Raw genomic sequence first — 22,398 nt, forward strand, 5'->3', positions numbered from 1 at the left:
TGGAGCAGTTCAGCTGGAAGAAAACAAGACTGATGGATTTAACCAATTCATAAACGTGTAGGGAATGGGTTGAAATGCTGGTGAGTGCTCGGGGCCAGGGCTGTGCCCAGGCTGTCCCTCTGCCGAAGCTGTTCTGGGGGTTTTAGCTTGACTCAAACAAGGAGGCAGGAGACTGCGGGTGGTCATTGTAATATTTCAAAATAATTTTACTTGAAGTTTTATTTATCTTAAAAATAAACATCAATATTAAAATGTCAGTAAACAAACCTGTGAAACCAAAGCAGTGAGTATGGAATACATACAGAGCAGCGCAAAGAGAGTGGCTGTGAGCATCTTGTGTTAACTTCAGTGCAAAGCTGAAAAAGGGCGAGGACAGCGGCACGTTGCCCAAAGGTTTCTTGGGGAGCATTTCCCAGTGGAGAGAATGGCTCAGACAAGGTCTGCGTGGTGTGAAAGTGAGGGAGGATGAGCTGAGGAGTAGGAGGAGCTTTGACAGGGGTCACCTTTGTGAAGGAGTCAGAGAGCGCAGCCTGCTTCACGTGCAAAAACCTTTTTTTTTTTTTGTTTTCTCCCAGTCCTTAAAGCTTACCTTGTCTGTTCCCACCCTGCCTGGCACACACACACAGACACACACACACGTGCTCTGACATACGCGTCCATCTCCGCAGGCCCTAAGCTTTCTCCCTCTGAGCTCTTCTTGCTGATCTCTTTTCCTGGAGCTATCCTCAGCCACCCTCCCCTTGGGGAAGGGAAGAAAGGGACTTGTGAAGGCAACTCGAGCCCCCGAGCTGCTAGTAGCTATGGGACTGTTAAAAGGGGAAGTGTTTATAAGGTGATTTTTATCTTTCCTTCTGGATCCTGTGGGGCAGCAGCTGGGCAGACCCAGTCCCTAAACAGTTGAGGCTCTCAGTCCTCTTCTCTCAGCCTGGCTGCAGCCCCAAACATCCAGAAGCTTTGCTCCCACTGAGCAAATCAAATTGTTGAGTGATTTCATGGTGAACTCCAGCTTTTTTGACAACACACTGTATTTTTTTTTCCTTTGTGTGCATGTGCTAGAGAAGATTCAGGTTTCTGCTGGGCAATAAAATGCCAGAGAAGATGAGCACACATTTCAGTCTGGAAATGCTCCCGTGGCAGCGTGAGCCAGCTGCTCGGTGTCCCCTGCTGTCACTGCTGATGCTTGCCCTCCTGCAGCCCTGCTCCCCATCACTGGCTCTGCTGCCCTCCTGCAGTTACTGGGAGCTGGCAATAGGAGCAGAAACCAGCTGCTGTTTCTGCTGGCTTGCTTTTTTGCTGTTCTGGTGAGCTGGGGCCTTGCAGCAAGGTGGCACAGCTCCAGTGATGGTGGCTGGCAGTGGAGGTCACTTGATGCTTGGCTCCTCTGTCCCTGGGAGCGAGGTGGGCACCGTGGGACGCTTCCTGCAGCAGGCAGGGCGAGCGAGGCCCAGGGACAGCGCCTGCTCTATCGCCAGGAGGATGAAAACATCTTCAGCCTCGGGGAGCAATTCGGCACACGAAGGAGCAGCAGGAGGGGGGGGACATAAATTACAGCCCAGCACTGACGGCCAGCTGGCACACGGCTGGATCCAAAGCTCATTCTAATTTGGTTTCTTTGGGTTCCCGGGGCTCTTGGTGCCCACTGTTGATGTCCCCTGCTGTGGAGAGGGAAGAGTCACCAAATATCACCAGAGACCATCCAGGGGCTCCTGGTGATGGCCAGCCAGGCCACTGAGGATGCGCTGAGCATCTGGCACCTGGGATGCTCTGCTCTTGCCTCCACAACCCCTTCCTTGGGGACCCTCAGCTGCTCTCATCTGTTCCCCTGCCCACCGTGGAGCCGAGTCAGTGGCACAGTGCCCCCTTGGTGCCCCTTGCATGGGACAGAGCGGGTGGCAGGGGCTGGGGGGCTGCAGTACTCACGTGTGGCTGCGCCTTTGTCCCGTTCAGGTGGGCGTAGAGCAGCACGGCAATGTTGCTGTGGCCGGCCTCCAGCGCGATGGCGACGGCGTTGTTACCATCCTAAGGAGGGCAGGAGAGCGGTCGGGAAGAGCTTTGGGACCAGAAGCAGGGGGAGCACACCTGGACCCCAGCTCCTTACGCTGTCCACGATGGAGATGTTGCAGGCAGGCTGAGCCAGCAGCAGCTTCACCGTCTCTACGCGGCCGTGCTCGCAGGCGCACATCAGCGCAGTCGAGCCCTCCTCGTCCTGCAGGTTCACGTCCGCCCCGCAGGCGAGCAGGGCTTCCACCATCTCCTGCCGTCCGTGGCTGACAGCCAGCATCAGCGCCGTCTGGCCGGCCTGCGTGACACAAGGGACGCTGCCAGGAAGGTTGTGGCACTCATCCCACTCATCCCACTGCTGCCCCAGTGCCCACCGAGCACCTGCTTGCCCCGATGGAGCCCCGACACCCTCCCTGTGTACTGCCCCCACCAGGTCTGGGGTCCTGCCCTCGGGGTGGGCTCAGGAGGCGAGCGCAGCTCTGTTCACTGCCCACGAGGGGGTCAGGACGCGGTGGCCCCCATCCCACACCCACCTGGCTGGCCTTGGCGTTGACGTTGCCCATGCTGAAGAGCCTCCTGACCACGGTCATGTCGTCCTCCTGCTCCACGGCTGCCAGCGCTGCCAGCATGAGCGCCGTGTAGCCGGCCTTGTTCTGGTGGTCCACGTTACAGACCCCTGTGGGGACGGGCAGAGCCGGGGGAGGCTCAGGGTGCTGCTCCCAGGGGGGAGGGAAAAAGAGGGTGGTGGCATCCTGGCAGGGGGACATTTCTGGAGCTGCGGCAGACCTGAGGTCACCCACCCGTGTCCAGCAGCAGCTGCACGATGTGGAAGTTGGAGTGGGAGACGCTGTAGTGCAGGGCCGTGTTGCCGTTCCCGTCGGCCAGGTTCACCACGTGGGCCAGGAGGGCTGGCGAGAGCTCGGCGAAGGCCAGGAGGTGGTTGGCGACTGTGTCGGGGACGGAGGACTTCTGGCTGGACAGACGGAACCACTCCTGCAGGACCAGGCTGCTGCTGGCGAGCTGCGGGCAGCGAGCGGGGCTGAGCCTCTGCATGGCGCAAAGGCAGGACCCCAAAGCCCAGCCCGGTGCTGGGACGGCCCTGGGTCAGTCCACGGGGATTTGGGGGGTAATCTGGGACTCGTTTTGGGAAGAAAAGCGTTGATCTGGGCTTCGCTGGCCCGGGGGTGCCCCCAGCTGTGGGGGGAGCCGCTGTCAGCCCAGCAGGAGCCGTGCCACCCGCAGCACCCAACTCACCACCTCCTTGCTCTTGGTGGCCCCGGGGTGGCCCAGGTGGGTCTTGACGATGAGGCAGGCCTCCCGCATCCTGGGGCTCAGCTCAAACCTGGGGGAAGCACGAGGGCAGTTGCAGCAAGGAATCCCTGGCCCCTCTGCCCCCTAGGCAAGGCCCCGAGGTTTTGCTCCTCTCCCCAGTTCCTTGCGGTCCCCCCGGTGAATGTCCCCCCCCCATCCAGAGCCTTCCTCCCCAGGCCTGCAGCCGTGCCCCTCGGGTGTCCAGCCTGCCACAGGCAGCCTTATACGGACGTGCTCAGACACGATCTGCCCATTTTTAGGCCGAATTTTTTCCCTTTGTTGAAAAATGCTACTGAGGGATTTTTTTTTCTTGTTTTTTTTTTTTTTTTTTTTTTTCCAAATTATCTCCTGTAGAAAAGAGGCAGCTGCAGCCTCGGTCTCGTGGTTTCCTTAGCAGACCCGAGATGCTGGAATGATTTTTTTCTGCCGAATGGTTTCCGCAGGAGGCAGGCGTGTTTTTCCCATCAGCTGCACTGAAACGCGGCGCAGGAGCCCTGAGCCATGCCTGGCACCTTCCCTCCAGCACTTACTTCTCCTTCACCTCGGTGGGCTCTGGTGGGGCCACGCTGGCCCCCTCACGCTCCTGCTGCTCGCCCGGCTCGCTCTGGCCACCCCCGGCATCCTCCTCCTCCTCCTCCTCCTCTGAAGTGTCGGTGCCCCCCTGCTCCTCACTGTCAGAGCTGTCGGCTGAAGCCTTCTCAGAGGAGCTGTCTCCATCCTCTTCCTCCTCCTCGCTGGACGTGCTCTCGTACCTGTGCAGAGGGAGGGGGCTCAGTGATGCCCTGCGGTGGGAGCTGCTGGACCCACCGGTCCCCCCGGGGCTCCCCACTGCCCCCAGCACCGAGGACAGGCGGGAGCCCCCGGCACGTACTCCCCGTTCAGCACGCCCACGAACTGCAGGCTCTTCTTGCTGCCCTCGGCCTCGCTCCGGGGGGCACCGTCCCGCTTCTTCATGATGGATTTCAGGGCTCCTGCAGCAGAGAGCAGTGAGGGGGCAGTGAGCCAGACCCCCCCAGGGCTCCCAGGCACCCCAAACCCCCTCCCCAACTCACCGGCTGCAGGGCTGGCGGCTGCTTTGCCATCCTGTGCTGGGGACGGATCCCGGCCACCATCCACCACCTCCACAGCTGCGGCCCCAGGAGCTGGGCTGCCCAGGCACGTGTCCCCTCCTGTCACTGCCACCACCTCCGCTGCACCCTGGGGGCTGCTTGGGGTGCGCTGGCATCCGGCACCGCCAGCGCTGGGCTCCAGCTCCTTGCGTGCTGGGACGGCGGTGCCTGCATCAGCGGTGCCCATGTTGGTGCTGGACATTTCGGTGCTGGACATTTCGGTGCTTGCCCTGTCGGTGCTGGCCCTGTCAGCCTGGCTGCTTTTGTCTTCGTGCCCCGTGGCCACATCAGGCCCGACTGCCACATCCCTCCTGTCGGGGCGGCAGCCCACCCCGACACAGGCTGTTGGCGGGCAGCACCCCACGGCCACATCCACCGTCTCCACGGCATCTCCGACCGCCTGGCTCCGCGTCACCACCGCCGCCTCCACCAGCACCTCGGCCACCTGGGGCTTGGCTGTCACCTCCTTGTCCGTGCGCCCGCGGGGCCGGCGGGCGCACACCTCCAGCCGCAGCTCCTCCAGCTCCCGCGTGGCCTCCTGCAGGTGCCCCTCCATCAGGGCAATCACCTCCTTCTGGTGCCCCACCGTCTGCTGCAGCAGCTCCAGCTCCCGCTCCGCCTCGGGGGCGAGCCCCAGCGAGGACTCGAGCACCCACACGGCTGCGTCCCGGCGCTCTGGGGCCCGGCTGCCCGGCTCGCCGCTGCCCACCTGCTGGGACCGGTAGTAGAAGACGGCGTCAGCCATGGGCCAGTCCTCGCCCACGGCCACAGAGCGGCACGGCCTCTCGTCACCCCTGGGGCGGGCGGCCGTGCCCTTGCCACGGCTGCCCCGCTCTGACACGGCCAGCTTCTCCGTCAGCTTCCTCAGCTCCACGATCTTGCTTGCTCGACCCTTTGCCGGTTCTGCTTCGCACTCCAGCCCCGCTCTGGGCTGCTCCTCGCTCCCACCGGGGCGGCTGAGCGCCTCGCCGGGCTCCCCCGACAGCTTCTCCATCAGCCTCGCCTTCTCCTGCTGCAGCTCACAGATCTGCATCTCCAGCAAGGGGATGGTTTTCACCTGCTCCTCCAGGTCCCGCAGCTGCCGCAGGGCCGCGGCCATCTGCTCCCGCACGTGCTGCAGCGGGGCGGCACCGAGCCCCGCAGCCGGCGTGCTGCGCCCCGAGCTGCCAGGGCTCATCCGCGCGGAGCCCGGCTGGCCCTCGGTGCCCGCCGGCACCCATGGGTGCACCTGGCTCGGGGCGCCCGGCTGCGAATGGCTCTGCTCCTGCTCTAGCCTCCTGCTCGTCTCCAGCAAGGTCTTCTCCACCTGCAGGTTTCGTGCCCAGCACTTGCGGGCAGGAGGTGGGAGCAGCCGCACAGCCGGCGGGGGAGATGTGGGGTGGGAGGTTGGCTTGCTCAGGGGCTCCGGGGGTGCCCGGCCGTGTGGGGACAGCAGCAGCGCGGTCCTGCCGTCCTCGCTGGCCGTGGAGGTGAGGGACTCGGTGGAGGTCCAGCCGCTGGTGTGGCTGCTGGGGCTGCGCAGGGTGCCGAGCTGCTGCCTGGCGCCTTTCGCCCTGCGCGGCAGCGGCACTTTCTTGAGCGTCTGGCCGCTTTCGATGTCATCGACGTATTTCAGGAAATCCAGGTCCAAGAGGAAGCCGTAGGGGGTTTCCACCGAATACGAGCTCTTCTCCCCATCGTCTTGGTCCCTGTACAAGAAGGGGCCCCCGAGATCTGCAAGACAGGCGGAGACACTTAGGGAGGGACCTGGCAGAGACGGGAGCGCTTCTCCAGCCAGGTCGTGCCGGGATTCGCAGCCTGCAGCCCCCTCGCTGTGATGCTGCAGGACAAGGACGTGGCGGATGGCCCATCCCTGGCACCTGTGGTGCCAGCAGGTGTTGCAGGGCACCTGCTCTGCTTCTGAGTTGCTGCAGGTGACAACACCCATTGGGACAGGATGGCTGAGCCCTGCCCGTCCCCTTTACTCCTTCCCCTGTCCCCTGCCCGCAGTGGCCCTGCCAGGTCCCCGCACGCAGCCCTGGGCCCTTTACCTGGAAGGTTCTGGTTCAGGTGCGCAGGCTGAGCCATCTTCTCCCTGGGATGCCGCCAACCATGGGACCATCAACCTGAAATGACAGCAGGGCCCTGTCCTGCCACACCCTGCAAACCAGAGCGTCCCCAGCAACCCCAAACCGCTCCCCTGGCACAGGTGCCCCAGCCCCGAACCCGGGGCACATCCCTGCGGCCATGCCCCGACACCAGCTGGGTCCCCTCCGGGTGCCGGCACCCGGCTGGGGCTGCTCCCAGGCGGGCGAGCCCTGCGCTGCTGGCGGGGCTGGGGATTGTTTGTACATTTAAGGAATGCTTCGCAGCCTGGGCTGGGGCGGCCACGCTGCCAGCTCCGAGGGCGCAAAGCCATGAGTCAGAGCTCGGCTGCGCCGGGGGAGCAGGCAGGGAGAAGGAGGCTGCTGGAGCGGGGCACTGAGCCTTTACGGGAGCAAGTAGTTTGCCTAGGATAATGAAACCAGATGCTTCTGCAAAGCCACGCGACCACAGGCGTCTCCCGGCACCCAGCAGTTGCTCTGCACCATGTCCACCCTCGCCGCAGGGCACCCTGCGTTGCCAAACCCCCCTCTGCTGCTGACCCCCAGCCCTGGCTCCCGCCCACCCTTGGGGGCTGTTTGGTGGCCCCAGCAGGGACCTGGCTGCTTTTCCCCGAGGATACCATGGGACAGAGCACGGTGTGTGTGTGTGTAGGAGGGTTTGAAACAAGAGCCTGGTTTTCCCAGGAGCCAGGCACGCTCAGGCTGGAGGGGAGCCAGCGGGATGCCCGCCTGCAAGCCTGGCACTCAGCGCAGGGAGGCAGGCACCACGGCGAGCACCGGCATTTCCCTTCCCCGCGGGGGAAAAAAGGTGCAAAAAGGGGCTGCAACGCTCCTGAAAACCCAACAAAAAGCGAGGAGAGGGAAATGGCAGCGCGGGCCACGGTCCAGGGGTGAGCTCACCGCCGAGGGGCTGGCAGCTGCAATTGTTCAGCTCCAACCTGCTGCATCTGGGCACTGGGGCTGCGGGAACAATATTGCCTGGTGGAAAACATTTGAGCCAAATCAAGCCCGGTGCTGGGAACATTCCTGTTCCCAGCTTCGCTGATCCCTTGCAGGAAGCAGCTGTCACTCAAGCAATGTCTGTCCCAGGAGCTTCACCGCTGGTCCCCGTGTCCCCAGGGCTCTCCGTGCCCATGCCCACCCTGCCTGAGGGTCCCTGTGCTGGGGGAGATGTGGGGACCCTCCCCACAGGGCGCTGTGCAGCTGTCAGCGGGCAGAGCATTTGGCACTGGGCTATTTTTGGCACCCTCAGGAAGAAGGCACAGGACAAGTGCCCCCGTGGGCGAGTCGGAGGAAGCTGCTGGCATGTCAAGGACTGAGAGCAGCTCAGGGATGGTGTGAGTGACCAGAGAGGCCCAGAGGCATCAACACCACAGAAAAGGACCAGGTCCGATCTGCCTGAGGGAAGCTGGGGATCAGCATCGCCTGGAAAAGGGCACAGGGACCTCTGGCATCCACAACCGAACCTTTGGGACCGAGCATTGGGCACTGCGTTCCTCTCCCTGGCCCCACTCTGCCCCCAAGCCCAACGCCTCATTTTAACGAGTCGTAGCGAGTGACTCACTGCAAATTGCTCAGCTGGCCCCAGGAGCAGCGCCTGGGACTGCACGAAGCTCTCCCCACACAGGGATGCTCCACGCTCCTACCTGGCTCTCACCCGGCCCTGGCACACGGCGATGAGGGGCTGGGTCCGGCTGGGCAGGATCAAAACCTGGGCTCCCTGACCCCACCAACCCATCCCAGCTGATGAGCATCCTGAGACAATTGCCTCTGCCTCCCTCAGGATCTTCTCGACGAGGAGCTACCTCCGTGCTGCCCCCCCATCCCGGCCTCATGCCCAACAGGCTCACGCGTCCTTCTCCTCGCTGAACTGGGGAAGTGGACGGGGTCCTCCTGCACCAGGCTTGGTGCCCTCGGTGCAAGTAAAAAAAAAAAAGAGCCGAGGCCAGGATCGAGTCCTCACCGGGCTTCATGCTCACCGTGGATCAAGCAGGAGGAAAAGGGAGAGCAACAGCAGCGGCCGTGCGGCCCCGAGCACGGGCGCATTTCCTCGGGGAAGCGGCCCGGCAGCTCCCTTCCGCCGCGCGACCGGGAATTGTCCTGCCTGGGGCCAAGCCAGGAAAAGCCACCGCGCTCAGCACCGCCGTGCTCAGCTCTGCTCTGCAGGGGGCTGCAAGGGCCGGGCACCGTGACACATCCCATAAAGCTCGTGGCAACGGTGCCCCTGCTCTGTGGCACTCGCTGCCTTTTGGCCGCCCCCTCCAAGCCAGTGACCCAGGGCTGGGAGGGGAGGAGAGGAGAGCATCAGGCCAAAGTTGAGCTCTGGAGGCTCGAGAAGAGGAGCTGACACGCAGCAGTGGCGAGAGGGTTAAGTCCCCACGTCCCAGCTGTCACCTGCTGGGCTCGGCCACACAAAGCCAGCCTTGTCCCTGCGGCCGCCAGCACCGCGGCACCGGTTCAAAGAGCAGCCGCTCTCCATCTCTGCTCAAGCCAGGGCGGGGAGGACCGTGTCGGTGGCTTTGTTGCAGAAGGTTGGGTTTTGGCAGCCTCGGCCGCTCCCCTGGACACCGGGCTGGGTGCTGCCGGGTGCCTCCACAGCCCTGCCGAGCCAGCGGGCACCCCTGTGCCCAGGAGGAGACGTGCCAGGACCTGGTGCTGTGCTCAAAGCACCGGTCCTGGGGATGGGAGGACCCTGTGCCATCCCAGCTCCCTTTGGAAGAAGTTAAAGCATCATTTCTGGCCCTGGCATCTCCGCACAAAAGCTGGTTGGCACAAGCTGCAGTGCTGCTTGGGGAGGCTCTTAAGCAAGACGGGGATGGACAAGGACTGGGTTGTCCCTGCAGAGCTGGGGCCGTGCTCCGCGCTGGTCCCACACTTGTTTTATCCCCTTGCTGTCGTACTGATGCCCACACAGGGAACTTTGGGCCAAAGTGGAGCTCCTCAGCTCGAGTACAACAAAAACCCACAGCAGGTGAGAGGCCCAGGAGCCAAGCTGGATGCTGAGCTGCGCCCACACAGCCGCCGGAGCTGAATCTGCCGTCCAGGCCTGGAGAGGAATCCTGGCTCAGGACCACCCAGCACCGCACCCCAGGCTGAGCCCAACCCACTGCGAGCTGCTGGCCTTGTCCACGGGGCGATGTTCCTCCAGTGCCAAAGCCCAGGGCCAGTGGGCGAGCGATTTTTAAGCTTTGGCCACCTCTGCACCGCATCCCCTGGCGAGGGGCGCAGCGGGGCTGCTCCCCCAGCCCCACGATCCACGGGGCTGGAGCGAGGCGACCGCCCAGGGCTGGACATGCTGACAGCGCTCCCTGGCCGTCCTCCGAGCCAAAACACTGAGGTCATGAGGAATGTGAGAAGAACAGAGTCCAGAGCAGCCCCGGCCAGTGCGACTTGATTTATCTTCGCAAGGCACGTTTCCCTTGAAGCTGCGCACGGGCGATAAGCCCTGAAGCCCCGGGCTGAGGCTGTTCCAAAGTTAAAGGGAAACCACTGAGCAAGCAGGCGGCTTCCTCCGCAGCGAGAGGGCAGGAGCTGCCAGCGACCTGCTGGGATTTGGGATCCTCGCACGGAGCCGTCACAGCCCCGAGCTGGCTGTCACAGGGACACATCACCTGCGATGCCACCGCCAATGTGGTGGTTTGGGCACAACCAGGGGGGTTTGGGTGCTCATTGCCCCTTCCCCTCAGTGCCTCTGCCCCAGCTGGATGGGACGGACGGGGCAGCCCGTGCCTGGGCCATCCGGGGCTGCAGCAGGTCCTTGGCCGCGGACGGGGTGGGTGTGCCTGCACTGACACAGGGACGGAGGGAGGGGAGAAAAGTTTGGTCTTCCCCACAGCCTGATTTGAGGGCTGGGCTCTTCTTTCTGGAGCTGTCGTCACCATTGCCTGGGTCGGCCGGTTTGGAGGCCAGGGCGCTACTCGGGCTCCCACCCACTGCAGCGATGCTGGGACCTCCCCGAGCTCACACAGTGCCCGGACAGCGGGTGCACGGTTGGCACGCAGACGTGCTCGCCTGGGGAATGGCTCTGGGTACCCCACTGCACCTACAGAGCCCCTACAGCTCTGCTACGAAACACCTACTGCCGGTCCTGCACCCGCACAGCAGCCCACCAGCATTTTCCACCACCACCTTCCAATTTTTTTGGGGATGGTGACGAAGCACGGAGTGGACAACAAACCCCGACAGCCTGCGCCCGTCCCGTGGCAGGGGGGCTGAATCCACGCTGGGTGGGTGCTCAGGCACGGGCGGGGGACGGCGGCGGCTTCCCCAAATGCATGCGAGGGCTGAGCCCTGGCCTCGCACTCCCCAGCTGGGAGCCCCCCGAGCCCCCCGTGCCTGCAGCACCTGAGGAACCCCATGGCACCCATGGGTCCCTGGGTCCCCAGCACCACGGGGTGCCCGCAGCTCCCCAGCACCATGGGGTACCCCCAGCCCCCAGCACCATGGGGTGCCCACAGCCCCCCAGCACCACGGGGTACCCCCAGCACCATGGGGTGCCCCCAGCCCCCAGCACCACGGGGTGCCCGCAGCCTCCCATCCCGGGACCCTCCCGGATCCCCCCGGGACCTCCCCTCCCCGCAGCCCCCCCCAAACCCGGGACCCCCCCAGATCCCCCCAGGACCCCCCCTCCCCTCCAGCCGCCGTTCGCCGGCCCGGCCCGGCCCCGACGGAGCGCAGCCCCCGCTCCAGCCCCGCTCCGTCTCTCTCCCTACCGGGATGCCCGGAGCCCCCCCGACACCCCCGGGGGCTCCTTTGGGGCCGCAGCAACCCTCGGGTGGGCCCCGTCCCGCCGCCGGAGCCGCTCCCGGGCCCACCGCCCCTCACCTCGGCGGGCCGAGCCGTGCCGTGCCGAGCCGTACCGAGCCGTGCCGGACCTCCGGGCTGCTCCCGAGCCCCTCCGAGCGGGGCCGTGCTCCCGGGCCCGGCGGCTCCGGGCTCGCAGCGTTGCCCCGCCGCAGCCGCGGGGCCGAGGGCCGAGGGCGGGCCGGCGGCGGGGCCGGGGCGGGGCGGCGGCGGGCGGGGATCGCCCCCGGCCCGACCCGGGACTGGCACCGGCCGCCGCCGCCACCGCCCGGCACCGCCCCCGGCACCGCCCCGACGGGATCCCGCTCCCCGCCTCGACGCCAGCGGGACCCCCCCGAGGTGCCCCCCGGTCCCGGTGGGGTCACGAAGCTGGGTGCCCCCCACCCTCGCCTCCCCCTCCTCAGTTTGGGGGACCCTCGCTCTTTGCGCCCCGGGGGACGAGGGGTGCCCTGAGCGCACGCAGCTTGGGCTGGGGGGCTCCCTGCCCGGCTCCCACCCCCCCAGAATTGGGGACCCCCCCGTGCTGCCTGCCCTGGCCAAGCTCCCCAGGCCCAGCCGTGCCGGGGGGCTGGCAGCCTTCGTCTCGTTTTTTAGGCTGCTCGGCTCCTTTTCCTGCCAGATTTCTTCCCCGCCTGCTTTGCACGCTGCCGAGGTCTGGGCCCGTTCTCCATCCCGCAGGGACCCTCGGCAGTTTCGTGCCATGAAGCCTGCCCTCGCTCTCTGCTACGGTCTGGATTCGCCTGCTGAGTCCCTCAGCACCGATTTCGTGTTTCTTTTTCCTTTCCAGCAGGATCTGTCCCCAGCTGCTGAACCCCTGGGTATTTTTCCACAGCCGGCTCTTCCGTCATGCTGCTCACGGGAAGAGCAGGAGAAACAAGACGTGCTTCCCGACATCCCTCCCAGCTGGCAGCTTGGGGACTTCCTGACAAAAGGTTTGCATCCGGACGGAAATACCTTAATAGCCCTAATGGCTCTACCTCTCCCGACAGACACCAGCCCTCTCCAGTCCATTTACATACTTGGCCTCTCCGGCATCCTGTGGTAATGAGCTGCGTGATTTCATGCCCTCATTCTGTACCCAAAGCAGGTCTAAAATAGCACCGCTCCTGATGATTCAGTGACTGCTCAACAAAGAAATCATTGGGTCCTCCGTCCCCCTGCAGCTTTCCTTCTCCATCAAGATCTGGAAAGGTGAAACCCAGCAATGAGTCAAAACCAGCCAGCGCCCACCCCCTGGCTGCACGGCTCCGTGTCCAGGTCCCTTGCTCCTGCTCTTGGACATCTGTCAAGAATTTCACCCATCGCTAAACTTTTCTTGTTTCCTCCTTGCGAATATAACAAGAAAAAAAAAAAAAGGAAAGTTGTGGGAAAATGAGATTGGGAAAGCGAGGTCTTCCTGCTTCTCCAAGCCTTGTGAGCTGGTGCCACCCCAGCAGAGCTGTGAGAAGAGCAGGAAGGCCTCTTACAGCCCCATGGTCTCACAGGGCACGAAGACCTGGGCTGCCTGAATTTGGTGCTGGAGCGCAGAGCTGTGGTAGCTCAAAGACATTTTGAGGACAAAACACAAGAGCAGCCTTTGCCCAAGATGCCCTCCGCTGTCAGTGCGAGCTCCTGGCTTTGAGCTCTGGTGTCCAAGGGCAGTCAGCCCCGAGGGATGGTGCTTGTTTTTTCTCACATTTGTGGTTTATGCAGAGCTCCAACGCAAGAACGCAGACAGAGACGTCCCAAGGGCCGGCCAGGGCTTTAACCACAAATCACAAATGCTTCTGGGAGGCGGCACAGGGAAAGTGCTGGGTCTGAGCAGTCAGATGGAGGAGGTTTGCCTGCAGGCTTCCCCTCGGGGCTGTGGCAGCCTGAGCCAGGACCGGTCCGAGTGGTGGCACCCGCCCGGCTGGGCTGCTGGCCCCGGGCAGCAGCATCCGAACCCGTGCTTGGAGGCAAAGGGCGCTGCTGGCTTCCCTGGCTGGGCCTCGTGGGGGTAAAGCCACAGGCACGGCACTGCGATGAGGGCTGGCTGGGCTTTTGTTGCTGTTACAAGGGCAGTTTTGCCAAAAGAAAAAACAACAAAAAAACAAAACAAAACAACAACAAAATGTTATGAGACTGGAATGTGGCAGCTGAGCTGTCTGAGGCTCTGCAGAGTTTCATGGCATCGCGGCAGGGTCCTGCATGGCTCTTCCAGTCCCAAGCCTTGCACTGGCCGGGGAGGGCAGCCCTGGGCCTCCCAGCAGCAGCCGTCTGAGCAAGAAGCTCCATGACCCAATGAGTCTTCAGTTCAACAAAAACATTTAAAAAAGATTTTTTTAAAAATAATTTAAATTTAAATAAAATAATTTATTTCTTAAAGAATTTAAGAATTTAAATTTAAATAAAAGAATTGAAAAAAAAATATTTTTTTTTCTTTTTTCTTTTTTTTTTTTTTTTTCTGAGGCCCCAAAAGAGCACCTCAGAAAATGGCTTTTCCTTGTGAACCCCCATCCTCTGCTCCCCGCCAGCCCTGGCTGTGGCTCTACATGTGCCCATGCCTCGGTTTCCCTATCAGGACAACCCCGATGCTCCCAGTCCCTGGGGTCAGTTGGGAGGGGGATGCACACACGTGTGCATGCGTTGCGATGCGCAGCAGCGTGATGGGGCGTTTCTCTGCAGCAGACCACAACCAGGACCTGGAAATCGCTGCAAACTGCCAGGACAGGCTGAGTGCACGTCCCTAGGATTTATCACAGAAACCAAGCAGGGTCGGTGTAACAGAAACCTGCGGAGCTCGGCCAGGCTTCCACGGCTCTGTCCCATCCGGGGCAGCAGCTCCCAAAGCCCTCCTGGCCCTGCTGGGGGCTGCTGCCGGTGCCGGCCCGGGGCAGGGAGAGCCGTGCATGCTCAGGGAGCACCTGGAAAAGCAGCCACTCGGCTGCGTTTGAGCCATTTCCTGGCAGACTGAGTTAATCTCTGCTTGCTCCAGCTCCGCTGCGCCTGCCCGAGCCCCGTTCCCAGCTCTGTTGCCCCTTCTGTGGCCCCCCGAATGGGCTCGCCTGGCCGCACCCGGAGCGGGACCCCCGGGGACCCCTGGAGCAGGGCTGGCTGCTGCTTCCTCCGTAGGAAAGCGAGGTGAACGCCTAAATAAACCAGCGTAAATAAACCAGCCCAGCACGCCTCCCTGCCAGGAGGCTCGGCCGTCCCGCTGGCCGTGGCAGGATGTCCTTGTTTTCTGCCTGCAGGTCTGCGAGCGGGCAGGAAGCCGATTTCCTCTCCTTGCATCTCTGCTCGGATCCTTCCTCCCCGGGACATTGTAGAAGCAGCGGAGAAAAACAAACAGCCCAAAAACGGAGCCGGAGCAGCCCCCACAGCTACTGGGGGGGCTGCCTGGGGACACCTGGAGGGTGGGGGGCGTTTGGCTGGGGGCTGCAGGACGCCCACCCCGGGCCCACCGCTGGCAGGGAGGGGGCTGATGGTGGAGGGGGAAGCTGCACCCAGCCGTGGTGTCAGTCCCCATTTATCATCTCACGCACCGACGTCTCCACTTCCCTGTCACCTCCACGGGGACACCCTCCAGCCTGATTTAGTGCCACCGTGGCGGATGCTTGAAGGACAGACCACGTGCAATGTCACCCGCTGTCTGTGCACCTCCTGCTCCATGTCACCCCCTCCCACGTCCCACCCCGTTACCCTGTGCGCCCTCCCATCCCCAGGTGCAGGGTCCCCTTGTCCCTGCGTCCCCTCTCCTGTGTCCCCTCTGATCTGGCCGCCTGCAGGTGATGTTCCTTGCCTGTGTGGCACAGCGGCTGCAGGCTTTTATCTTGGACAATATTTAGCACTCCTGGTGTGGGGGATGGCCGGGGCGGCTTTTTTCTTGTGTCTGTTTCCAGCCCAGCCTTATCGGGGCTGAGGAAAGTGTTGTGCAGATTTTCCACGGCTGGGATTTGCTTTGGCCAGAGGCCAGCTCCACTGACAGCACCGCAGGGACTGGCCCCAGTGGCTGGCACCTTCCTGATGCTGCACAGCCCTAAATGCACCCCAGCAGTCAGGGGGAGCGGGGTGCTTCCTGGGCCAGGGCTTCCTGGGCACTCAGGTCAGGCTGTGCATGCAGGATCTGCAGCTGGAGCTGCTTTGAAAAGTTGTGCCAGTCACTTAAACGCAGCACTCCTTAAAAATAAATCTTTAAATTTTTATTTTATTTTATTTTATTTTATTTTATTTTATTTTATTTTATTTTATTTTATTTTATTTTATTTTATTTTATTTTATTTTATTTTATTTTATTTTATTTTATTTTAATTTCTTCTGGAGCCTCTAGGTTGTACCTCCATACCTGTCTGCTCTGTTTTCTGGCTTTCCTGCTGACCTCCCCGTGGCAGCTCCCTGTCTCCAGCCTGGGGACAGTGGCCGTGCTTGCCCCCCCCCGTGGCAGCCAGTTCTGTGGCAGCAGGTAGGTGCTGCCAGCAAGGAGCAGGAGCCCCAGGGTGCTCAGAGCAGCAGCACCCACAAGGAGAGGGCCAAGCTGTTGTCTTGCTGCCCTCCTGTCTCATTTGTGCATGGTTTGTGTCTCTCTCACATGGCTTGTGCATGTGGCGAGCAGGAAGGGAAGATACTGCCCTGCGGGGGGGACACTGGTGTCCCCACCTCAGCCCCGGCAGGTGACACGGGTTGAGCCGTACCCGCATGTTTCCCTTCACCCTGCAGAGCAGGATCCGGATGGGTGTGCACCAGGAGGACAAAACAGCCCCCAAAAGCTGCTTCTTCTTGGCTCTCTGGCCTTTAACACCCAGGAAAGCATCCCTGGGGCAAAGGGAACATCCTTCCCAGCGGATGCCCTTCTGCTCCACCACCACCACTGACAAAGAGGTCTCTCAGTCTCTGCACTGGGAATTATTTCCAGCCGTTTCCAGCTCCCCACCACCCCTGTCCCAGCCCCACTTCCCCCCGCACGCCGTGGCCTCGCAGAGCCCTGGGGCTCGCGGCACCCGCCTTGCTTTTGACATTTCCAGCGGCGCTCACACACAGAGCACCCTTTGCGCCCCGCGCCCCGCTGCTGGCGGGTCCCCGACCGCCGGGCATCTGGCGAGGGCCGGGGCAGCGAGCGGGACCTTCCCTGCGGGACCGCACAGCTCTGCCATTGAGGGCAGCAAAAAGCCTTTCTGTGCGGCTGCCTGGAGCGGTGCATCTGTTCCCGGCGCACAATCGGGCCATTGAGTCCGCCGCGGCGGAGCGGAGCCAACACTCTGGGGCTTCCCACTGCTTCCCCTCCGTGGGTTGTGCTGGAGCCCGCGTCCTCCTCCCGGGAGCACCTCAGCCGTTTGCTTTCTGCTCTCTAAATCCCCACCTTCCCCTCCCATCTGCTGGGCAGAAGCGGGTTCCCCATCACCATCGCCACCATCTCCAGGAGGTTCCCGTTGGCCAGATGGGAATGGGTGACACCAGGAGGGATGCGGGTGGCTGGGATGCTGCTCCTGGGGATCAGCCCCAGTGCTGGCACCCAGCTGCTTTTTTTCTTTTTCTTTTCTTTTGCCAGCAAGTGGAGAGGCGCTGGCAGCAGCTGAGCCACCACAGGTTTTCCTGCAGGTGATTCTTGGTGGGGTTGGGACCTCCTGAGCAGTGCAGGGACAGGGGACAGCCCCACAGGAACAAGGGGACAGCTGGGTGTGCAGGACCCACGTCCCTCCTCCCTTGTGGAGCAGGATGGCAGGGACAGCGTGGCTTGGTCCTACAGCACCAGGGTGCTGCCCTGGCCCTCCCTGCGCTGCTCTGGGTGGCTCGGACCCATCTGCTGGGGCGTCTTAACCCCAAACCCTGTGGGGTGCGGAGAGAGAGGTTCAGACACACCAAGGTATCCTCAGCCAGCACCCATGGGTGCCGTGGGAGGAGCTGCCCTCCAGATGGAGCTTCTCCACCAGTGCTGCCCCCCCAGGAGTGCAGACACCTGACCTGAGGGGTGTTTGGTTGCTTGTCAGTGCTCTGCCAGCTGGACGGGCTGTGGGGGCTCCGGGCACGGGCACACGGCTGGGGGCAGGTGGGCACCCGCGAGCTGGAGGAGCCCAAAGCTGAGAAATGGTCCCCAAAATCGCTGTTGCTTCAAGGTTTCAGGAACCTCACAGGGCATGGGCACAGCCCCAGGGCTGTAGGTCCCACCCTGTCACCTCCACCTCACGGGGAGCAGAAGTGGGAGCAGGAGGGATCAGGGAAGGGGACGTGGCAGCAGAGCTGGGCTTGGGGCCAGGGCAGGAGGCGTTGGTCTCACTGGATGGTGGGGAAAGGAAAAAAGGGGAAGGGGAGGTTTGAGAGCAGGGTCCCGCAGGGCTTGGGCTGCAAGGGCGGTGCTGGGGCCGGGGGCTTTGCGAGGAGGTGGCCAGGGTGGGACACATCGGGCTGGGCTGGTGAGAGTGGGCTGGGGGGTGCTGGGCTGTGGGGTGCCAGGGTTGGGGGGTGCCGGGGCTGTGGGGTGCTGGGGCTGTGGGGTGCCGGGGCTGTGGGGTGCCGGTGACCCTGCACCCACTGCTCCAAAAAGGTCGGACGTGGCGCTTAGGGACGTGGTTTTGTGGGTGCTGTCGGTGGCAGGGTGGGTTGGGTGACCTCGGAGGCTTTTTCCAACCTTTTTATTGATGCCCACCAGGCTGCGGCTCCGGCCCCGCAGGGCTCCGGGCAGGGCCGGGAGCGGCCGGGAGGGGGCAGCGCCGGGCCGGGGAGAGGCTGCGGGGAGCGGGGAGGGCGCTGGGGGGGTGCTGGGGGTGGGGGGTGCATGGGGGGCGTGTGCATGGGGTGGGTGCTGGGGGTGCGCACATGGAGTGGGTGGGTGCATGGGGTGGGTGCTGGAGGCAGGTGCATGGGGTGGGTGGGTGCATGGGGGGAGTGCTGGGGGTGCATACATGGGGTGGGTGCATGGGGTGGGTGCTGGGGGTGCATATAGTGGGTGGGTGGGTGCTGAGGTGGGTGCATGGGGGGTGCTGGGGGTGCATATATGGGGTGGGTCGGTGCATGGGAGGGGTGCTGGGGGTGCATATGTGGGTTGGATGGGTGTTGGGGTGGGTGCATGGGAGGGGTGCTGGGTGTGCATACATGGAGTGGGTGCATGGGGTGTGTGCTGGAGGCAGGTGCATGGGGTGGGTGGGTGCATGGGGTGAGTGCTGGGGATGGTTTTGGGGGGGTGCCTGGAATGGGTGCTGAGGGTGGGTGAGAGGGTTGGGTGCTGGAAGTGAGTGCCTGGGGTGCGTGCATGGAGTGGGTGCTGCAGGTGAGTGCATGAGATGGATGTTGGGCGTGTAGGTATGGGGTGGGTGCATGGGGTGGGTGCTGGAAGGGAGTGCAAGGGGAGGGTGCTGGGGTTGTGTTTGAGGATTATCTGGAATGGGTGCTAGAGGTGGTGAAGGGATGGGTGTGCGGGGTAGGAGCCTGGGATGGGTGCTGGAAGTGCACGGGGAGTTGAGGGTGGGTGTCTGGGGTGGGTGAGTGGGTGTGGGTGAAGGAAGTAGAGGGCACAGGGTGGGTGTTTGGGGTGGGTGGGGTGCTGGATGCTGGGGATGGGGTGGGTGAGCGGGGAGGGGGTGCGGGATGGGTGCCTGAAGCAGGGGCTAGTGATGGGTATTGAGGTGGGTGCCCAGGGTGGGTGCAGGGTTCAGCGGGTGGGGTGGGTGCCGGGGGGGCTGTGGGAGGCAGTCGGGCCCTACTGGGAGGTGAGGGCAGGACCTCTTCACAGGCTGTGGGACAGTGACAGGAGGGACAAGAGGCCACACAGCCTGGGCCAGTGCCAAGAAGCTCTTTGTCCCCCACCCTGACTTAGGCATCCCCTCAATGGCTGCTCCCAGCTGCCTGCCCACAGCAGGGGGCAATGTGGAGAGGTGGAGACGAGGGAGAGAAGGAGCAGAAGGTCCCAAATTGCATCTCCCAGCCCTGCTGCACTGCTCTGCACTGCACAAGCCAACACCTCCAGTACCTGTGCAGGCACAGAGCCTCCCTTCTGGTGGGGGGGGCTGCCACCGTCCTGGCTGAGCCCTGAAGACGCTCAGCTACCTCCCACCAGCTAGAACACTAAAACAGCATCCCCGGCAGATGGATGGCATCTTTATATATCCAGTGCTCGCTTTTTGGGGGGGCTGCTGCCGTGCCGGTTTGCTTCCCCCAGATGGTGCCTGAAGCAGTGGAGGGGATGGCTGGGGACAGGGCTGCGTGACAGCCCTTCAGGAAAGCTCTGCCGCAGCGCGTGGGGCTTCTCGGCCATCAATCATTTAGAGCCGTTAATTTTTAATGTGCAAAAATCTCTCTAAGTAAGGAGCCCGGTGTGGAGCAAGGCTGATGATTAATTCAGGCAGTGACGCACCAGGGGCTGCAGCTTGCGCAGGGTCCCACTGCTGGGGACCGGCCACGGGGCAAACGGGGAGGCTGGGAGGGGACAGAGCTGCTGTGGCCGGTGTCACACATCGCTGTCACAGCCCCAGCTGGGCCACAGATAAGCCATGCTGTGGTGTCCCTTTGTGGTGTCCCCCCTGGCACTGGCAGCAGTGGGAGCTGCTCAGAGCGGGGTCTCCCTCAGCCCTTCCTCCCACCCAAACCTCCCATGGGGCTTTGGAGAGGGTGAGCCAAATCGAGAGGCTGGCAGTGAGTATGAGTTAACCAGGGAATAACCTATACACAGCACCAGGATGGGGAAAAAAACACGGAATGAGGGCTTTTTGTTCCAGCAAATGGCCTGGCTGTGCTGCTCACAGCCCGGGCTGCGAGGAGCTGTGCCAGCGGGAGGGCACGCGTGCCCCTGCTAAAACAGCTGCCTCTTCAGAAGTAGGTGGAGATGTTAATGAAACCCCTGGGACTGCTGAGCCCCTAGTCCCAGGGTTTTAAAATTTAAAATTTTAAGTATTTGAGGAGCTCTGTTTACCACTCTTGCCTTCTAGTTAAAAGGGGGTTGGGGGTGTGCCATTTCGGGGAGGATGTCAGATCCACCCCCCAGTGATCCCTAAGAGGTACTTCCAGTGTTGGCTGGCACCACAATGAGCGATTTTTCTGGTTCAGCTGAGTGCTCCAAGGGCCCGTAGTGCTGCCTGCAGCTAACCGTGCCCACACGCCTGTTTTCTTTTTCCTGGGACTGTGAGCTGAGACCCTACAACCACGGCATGGGGCCGGCCGGCCCTGCACAGGGAATGCAATCAAAGCTTTTTTAGGAAATACGTGAGTAAAAAGCACCAAAGGGCTGCTTGAACTGTGAGGTCTTGGTGACTTGAACGTCACTTCTGGTCACAAAACCTCTCCCCATATCTTTGTCACCACGACTCTCTCTGAATGGACTGTGTGCAGTAATGGGTACCTCGCCTCTGAGCTTCGCCTTGATGCAAAACTCTAAAGGGGGCTTTTTTTTTGGTGGGCAAAGGCTCTGACAAGTGGCCCATGGTCAGGCTGGAGGGGAGCGCTGCGGGAGGGCAGCAGGAAGCCTTGCCATGCTGCATGAGCACGAGGAAATCGAGCAGATCTGCAAGTCCCCAAATTCCAGACGCCACAGGAAGGAGCGATAATGGAAGGACTCCGCTTTCGGGAAGGCGAGCTTAAATAATTGAGAGGGATAGTGAGGTGGAAACGAATGCACAGAAGGTTTGGGGCTCCCTGGAAGGGAGCAGAGCTGGAAGGAACGGCTTTGCTACAATATTCATAAAGCTCCAAAGGCAGCAGTACGAGTGCCTGCAAGGGGGGTCACTGCCTGAGCTGCTCTCCGCTGGCACTGCTGGGCCCGGGGTGCACCCAGGAGGCAGAGGGGGCCTCATACTGGGCACTGATAGCGTTATGTGGATTTGGTGTTGGGGACTGGTACTGAGCATTGGTGGCGGTACTGGGAATCAGCTTTGGGTGTAGGTCCTGGTACTGGGCACGGGGTGTTGGTGCTGGGTTCTGGTCCAGCTCCTGGTGACTCCCACTGCTCTCAGTGCTGGATGCTGGTGCTGGGCACTGGCACAGGAGCCTTGGCCTTGGGGTTAGTGCAAGTTTGGCACTGGGCAGAGCACGATCGATGTGTGTTTGCACGGAGAGGGATGGCCTCGGCCATAGACCCAGCCACACGTGTCCCTGTCACCTCCCACCATTTGGAATCGCTCCGAGGCCCTGGCACCGCTCTTGCCTGCTCTGTTGGAGACCCAGAGACCCTCCAGCTAAAAGCCCCAAACCTCTCCCCTTTTCCAGGCCATCAAACCGGTCGCACATGAGCCTGGTGCCAGCAGCTGCACCAGGACAATAAGATAATATTGAGATAACACTGAGATAAAAAAGGTGATAACGAGTGAATTATCCAGCTGTCCTGTGGAACAGCGGCCTCCTGCCCTGCCTGCTGACCCCACAGCACCCTGCAGCCAGCCCGGTTTGCTGGGGCTGTACCCAGCCCTGCTTTTTTCCTTGAGCTTGCAAAACCTCGGCAGCATCCCCTGCTCCACCAGAGCCAGGCGTTGCTGCGCCGGGTGGGAGCTCAGCCCCCTGCCCAACTTCTCACCCAGGGCCTGGTTCCCAGGTAATTGGGGCTGTTTCTCACAAATTCAGGCTTCATTTTAACATTTTGTACCTTGGGCTTTCCATTCATATATCGGGCTGTTTTCCACCTCCGCTGTATCCCAGGTGTCCTGCTTTGGGCTGCTAGTCCCAAAAAAGTGGGGAAGGGGGTCCCCCAGCCGTGCCCCTGTTTGCCCCCCTTTCCTGATGCCTGCCAGAGACGGGTCTCTCTCAGAACCGAAAGAATTGGTCCACAAACAGCGCTGGAAGGAAAGTGAAAGGTGCTGGAGCCAGAGGGAGGGGGGCTGCCCCCTGGAAGGTCCCAGGCAGCTCAGGCTGCTCTGAGCACAGCCCCTTGCTGCCACCCCAGCTACGTGCAGTTTTGCCCTGACTTTCATCTCCCCCAGCCAAGCCAAGAACTTCCCACATGGGTCCCTGCTGTGCCACGGGCAGCGTTGCCAAAACTCCCCAAGTTGCTGCTTTCCTTGCTCAGAAACAGGGCTGGCAGCTTGAACAAGCCGCAGACAGCTGATCTCTCCTGCATTTCTTCTCTCCGTATGTTCCCTGTTTTCAGGGAGCTTGGTTGGCCCAGGACAGTGTGAAGCAGAGCCACGAACATCTGGAAGGCAGAACCCAATGGGCCT

The 22,398-nt window shown here is 62.2% G+C and overlaps 1 protein-coding gene and 1 long non-coding RNA gene across 6 annotated transcripts; one reads left to right on the plus strand and one right to left on the minus strand.

Annotated features, from left to right (window-relative positions):
- Window positions 1–179: 179 nt before the first annotated feature.
- KANK3 (KN motif and ankyrin repeat domains 3) lies at window positions 180–11,495 on the minus strand. Of its 5 annotated transcripts, none has more exons than XM_068661278.1 (11): window positions 11,365–11,495; window positions 6,452–6,526; window positions 4,365–6,134; window positions 4,184–4,283; window positions 3,843–4,064; window positions 3,256–3,343; window positions 2,802–3,021; window positions 2,535–2,677; window positions 2,099–2,299; window positions 1,921–2,019; window positions 180–1,655 (listed from the first exon to the last, which is right to left on the minus strand). In XM_068661278.1, exons 2-11 carry the CDS (start codon window positions 6,486–6,488, stop codon window positions 1,599–1,601), a joined length of 2,937 nt encoding a protein of 978 aa, XP_068517379.1. In that variant the 5' UTR covers window positions 6,489–6,526; window positions 11,365–11,495; the 3' UTR covers window positions 180–1,598. The 5 variants fall into 5 exon arrangements, with proteins under 5 accessions (XP_068517379.1, XP_068517380.1, XP_068517378.1 ...); XM_068661279.1 differs by having other exon boundaries at window positions 180–1,652; window positions 11,330–11,473; XM_068661277.1 differs by having other exon boundaries at window positions 11,330–11,473.
- A 203-nt stretch (window positions 11,496–11,698) lies between these two features.
- LOC137844755 (uncharacterized) lies at window positions 11,699–13,312 on the plus strand. The gene is made up of 2 exons (XR_011090012.1): window positions 11,699–12,240; window positions 12,393–13,312. It is a non-coding gene; the product is annotated as an uncharacterized lncRNA (long non-coding RNA).
- Window positions 13,313–22,398: the final 9,086 nt, after the last annotated feature.

This window comes from Anas acuta, chromosome 26, assembly GCF_963932015.1.
Source record: "Anas acuta chromosome 26, bAnaAcu1.1, whole genome shotgun sequence".
Taxonomy (NCBI): Eukaryota; Metazoa; Chordata; class Aves; order Anseriformes; family Anatidae; genus Anas; species Anas acuta.